The sequence below is a fragment of the Danio aesculapii genome, chromosome 14 (assembly GCF_903798145.1).
Source record: "Danio aesculapii chromosome 14, fDanAes4.1, whole genome shotgun sequence".
In the NCBI taxonomy this organism is placed as follows: Eukaryota; Metazoa; Chordata; class Actinopteri; order Cypriniformes; family Danionidae; genus Danio; species Danio aesculapii.
Window position 1 is genome coordinate 38,834,378 of NC_079448.1, and position 5,000 is coordinate 38,839,377.

Here is a 5,000-nt window from a genome sequence, read left to right on the forward strand (position 1 = left end):
TACATTCTCACCTAAAAAGCTTCAAAAGTACATTATGTTGTCCAACAGCTGCAACATTTGTCAAACTGTAGTGAGTTGTTTAGTCACTCTTTAGTCCTAGTATGAGCAGAGTAATACACAAGGGTGAAGCGGCTGTATGAGTGCTGATATTGCTTTAATATCTCACAGCTATCAGCCAATCAGATTCGAGAGCCAGACAGAACTTTTCTCTTTAACCATTTATTTATTCAATGGCCCTAAAATAGCATTGCTAGCAACTATAACTATAAAATAAGTTGTATTACAAAAAACTAAACAGAAATAAAAAATATATAATTTGGAAATGTTAAGAAAAAAATAACATGCCAAGATTACTAATAACAAAAAAAAAAATTCAGTAAATGTTAAAATAGTGCTTCAATAATACTACAATGGCACATTAATTTATACAATGAATTAAAATATAATCACATTACATAGGCTAGTCTGTCAAATAGTTATATAAGTAAAAGGCCTGTTAAGGGCAATGTAATTCAGTCATTCTAGTCAGAAGTCAATATAGAATGGCTGATGAAATTCAACAGAGCGGCTCCATCTGAACCCTCTGACATGATCTCACATACGCTCAGTTTATGTACAAAAGCCCAGCTCGTAATGTTATGAAGTCAAAGTTCTCTTTCAAATTCATGGCTTTTAGTTGGATTTCTCCAAAGATAAGAAAAAGACAAAGTACAGCGTGTCCGGCGGTGAACATGGCCAGAAGGGAGGCGGGATGGAGATACAGCCGATTGGTCAGTTGACACGAGGGAGACACTATAAAAACTGTGGAAAACCTGGACAACAACAGTCTTGATTGTCATATATTCACATTTCAGCCATGAGCGGATGTCCGTATTTTCAGAGGAAATTCTTGTATGTATTTCAAGCTATTTTTTTCAACATTCTTTGCATGATTATGAGTAAATAAAAGCCACATTTCTCCCCAAAATGCATCTTCTTTGCATATTTGATATAAGTTGTAAGGCAAACCTGTTGTGTGTTCTTGTGGTTTGATGTTGATGCTTTTGATGAAAACACAGGTCACTTAGTAAGCAGCATCTGAAAGAAGACGAGAATGATGAAGCTCAGACTGGAATTAACAAAGCCAGCAAAGGAGGTCTGATATATGGAGACTATCTGCAGGTAAAACACACTTTTACTGTACTGTACACACAATATCTACTTATTATACTAAAATCTCCATACTAAACAACTTTTCAAAATATGGGTAAAATATAAGTTAAAATATGTTTTGTTGATTATTTTGAATAACAAACATGTTTTCCTTATGTTACTTATTGTAAATACACTCAAAAAATTGCTGTTTGTTCAAACTACTTATTAAAAATGAGCTAAAACAACACAATTCTTGTTTTTTTGCGGGACAATTTAGGCGTTATTTTTTAAATCCACTTAAATTTGTAAAAACGAATAAGTTAACTTATATCCTTCATGTTGACCCAGCACAAATCAATTGTGTGGAAGCCAGCATTTTTTACAGTGTACAGTATATAATGAAATAAGTCGTCCACTGCGTCCCAAATGGCACACTATACACTTACACACTCAACAGCATAGTATATGTATTTAATGTTGTCCCAAATGGAACACTAGCATTTTTTACTAACCGGAAATTCAAACTATTTCCCAGATGACATTTGACGGTTGCCAAATTAATGAAATAAATGACCAAACTACCAAATAACATCTTTCATCAGTATAACCACATTCACTATCAGGAAGTGGCATTATCTCTCATGTAGGAGAATTTTGCTTGCATAATCAAAAATAAATAATCCAACATCAGTGATCGATAGCGCCACCCTTTCCGCTATGTGTGCAAAGCTGCGGCTGTTGAGTGCGTGAAGTGTCCAACATTCCACTCTCATTTTTAACTCGGTTAAACTCGGTTGAATAAGTACATCATCCTGGTATTTAAAGTGCACTTATTGTATTTAGAATAAAACAAACATATCAGGGTGAACGCACAACATACACTGTTTATACTACAAAATGGCATAGAACGTGTGCAAGTAATTAGGGTACACCAACTTAATTATATTATATTGACCTTTTTATTGACAGATGTGACCCTGAACTTATAAATGTTGCAGGGTTATATTTTGGCCAATAGCCAAAAGAAACATTGCATGAGTCAAAATGATTGATTTTTCTTTTATGCCAAAATTCTAAGAACATTACGCACATCATGTTCCATAAAGACATTTACTCTTTTTTTTTTTTACTGTAAATATTTAAAAACAAAATGTTTGCTTAGTAATATGCATTGCTGAGTTCTTCATTTAGACAAATTTAAAAGGGATTTTAGAACGATCAGATTCCAGATATTTAAATAGTAGTACCTAAGCACAATCATTTCCTATCCCAATAAACCATACATCAACAAAAAGCTTATTTATTATTAATCTTAAAAAATGCATAGTGGCAAAATATCAAATGATCGAAATGACGATACTTTACTTTATTGTCCACAAGTGTGAATTTTTCTTTGGCTTCACCATGTAACCATATCAGCGTTCATCGCACATACTGTATAACAGAAAAACAGGCAACACAAATACATTCAAGACCCAGTATTTAAAATTCTGGCAGTCAGCACAAAGGACATTTGATACATATTTTTCTTTATTAGAGGTTGCCTAAAACATCTTTTTGATCAGGGTTTCTGTGGGGCCTTAAAAACATCTTAAAATGCAAAAACTGAATTTTAGGCCTCAAAAAGTCTTAAATCTTTTTTAAAACAGGTCTTCATTTTCCTTTGTTTATGTATAGCTACCCTCTAAATACTCATTAAATGAATAGCCATTCAATCACCAACAATCCATCTCAACAAAACCTTTAACTTGTATTTAAAAGTGTCATTTTTAACTCTATCTACCATAAAAGTTGAATTATTTTCCTTAAAAGACATTTGTTTAAAAGTTCTCCATGTATTTACTGCTGAGGACACTGACCTGGACAGACTGTTGTGCATACTGTACATTTAGTTTATTATAGTTTTTAAAACTTTTAAAACATTTGTCTATTTTTTTTTTTTAAGAAAATATATGTTGAACAAAAGTGTGTTTACAACTAGAGCATGCTGGTTTTGACACAATATTTTAAATATTTTGATAAGAAATATCTAAAAAAAATTATTATTAAATTAAGTTTTATTAAATTATTATTGTATTATTAAATGTATTAAATTATAATAATTTTTTGATAGGGCAAATAAAACTATTTTCCATTTAGGCCATTAGAAAGACTCCTTAGGGTTTAGCCCCAAGAGATTCCAAAATTTCCAAAATTCCAAAATTTCATCCATAATGGTCTTAAAAATATCTTTAAAAGTCTTAAATTTAACTTGAGGAAACCTGCAGAAACCTGTTTGATGGCAAAAGTTGAAACTTTATATTTAATGGATGGGAACAATTTTCAATAATTTCTTAAAGTCATGATTATTTTTCTAAATATGTCTGACAACATTTGTGTTCATATTTAACTATTGCTAAACTGAATTTGTTTTTAATGAGTGTCTTCTGTAAATCGTGGTAACAGTGAATTGTTATTCATTACTATTCTAGTAAAAAAATAAACAATTAATAATAAACAGGACATTCTGATGTGTGTGGGAAAAATAAGTACAATTATATTTATGATGCATAAAAAACTTATTTTTTGTCCACACATTAATGATGTTTTCATATAGGTCTACTTTAATTAGCATGAAACATAGCTTCTCCTAAAATAGTTAATGATTAATTGGTGAGCAGTTCTTGAAACTTATTATAATGATCTATATGTCCAGAACACCACAAGACTCTTCTTCGGTTTTCAAATTAATTAACATTAGAGACTGCGAGTACTAAAAGCATCAGATTTAACAGCAAACACTGAATCTGTTAACCTTCTATTATAAACACATACACAGAGTTTGATTATTTCAGAATTGTTTTCTCTGTCACGCTTTACATAAAGGCAAACTGTTCTCTCGTCCCCAGCTGGATAAAATAGTGACATCTCAGGTGCTTCAAAGCAAGCTGAAGGGAAACAAGATCCATGACGAACATCTGTTCATCGTCACACATCAAGGTGAGCTTTGCAAACACTAAACAGCCTTTGGGCAAATCAGTCTTAGCCGCTCTCCTATGAACGCTCCCAAAAAATGCTCTTTTTCACTGTTTATAGCACTCAATGTTGACAGGTAAAAACAGGCGAGACTAACTCAAAAACTCAACTGCATAAACACAGCAGTTTCATTTGAGAAATCAAAGGTGTCTGACCTAGTCAGAGTTTATGAAGTTATATAAATACATTTATATTTTAAAAACTACTATGACAGAATGTCTTCGCTGACAGCTGAAGTCAAAATTATTTGCCCTCCTGTGATTATTATTATTTTTTTAAAGATTATTTTTCAAATGCTGTTTAACAGAGCAAGGAAATTTTCACAGTATGTCTGATAATATTTTTTCTTCTGAAGAAAGTAGAATTTGTTTTATTTTGGCTAGAATAAAAGCAGTTTAGAATTTTTTTATAACCATTTTAAGGCCAATATTATTAGCCCCTTAAGCAGCATTTTTTTCCGAATGTCTACAGAACAAACCACTGTTATACAATGACTTGCTTAATTACTCTAACATGCCTAATTAAGCTAATTATCCTAGTTACGACTTTAAATGGCACTTTAAACTGAATACTAGTATTTTGAAAAATATCTAGTAAAATATTATTTACTGTCATCATGGCAAAGATTTAAAAAAAATCAGTTATTAGAAATGAGTTATTAAAACTATTATGTTTAGAAATGTGTTGAAAAAATCTTATTTCTGTTGAATAATTCTCACATCAACTGTATGTTATGTTGCAATATAATGTGCAATACAAAACCATAACTTTCCACAGCTCATTATTCAGTTGAGACGTGCCAAAAAGTAGTGGTGTTTTTGGTCAGCTTGTTTTATGATGAAATGCAAAAA

At 31.4% G+C, this 5,000-nt stretch overlaps 1 protein-coding gene across 1 annotated transcript in view; it reads left to right on the forward strand.

Annotated features, from left to right (window-relative positions):
• The first annotated feature begins 789 nt into the window (after window positions 1-789).
• Window positions 790-5,000, forward strand: part of tdo2a (tryptophan 2,3-dioxygenase a) — a 13,722-nt gene continuing 9,511 nt past the window's right edge. The window contains exons 1-3 of the mRNA XM_056472782.1: window positions 790-891; window positions 1,059-1,161; window positions 4,023-4,113. Coding sequence (XP_056328757.1) covers window positions 857-891; window positions 1,059-1,161; window positions 4,023-4,113 — 229 coding nt within the window. The 5' untranslated portion in view covers window positions 790-856. The remainder of the gene's footprint in view (window positions 892-1,058; window positions 1,162-4,022; window positions 4,114-5,000) is intronic.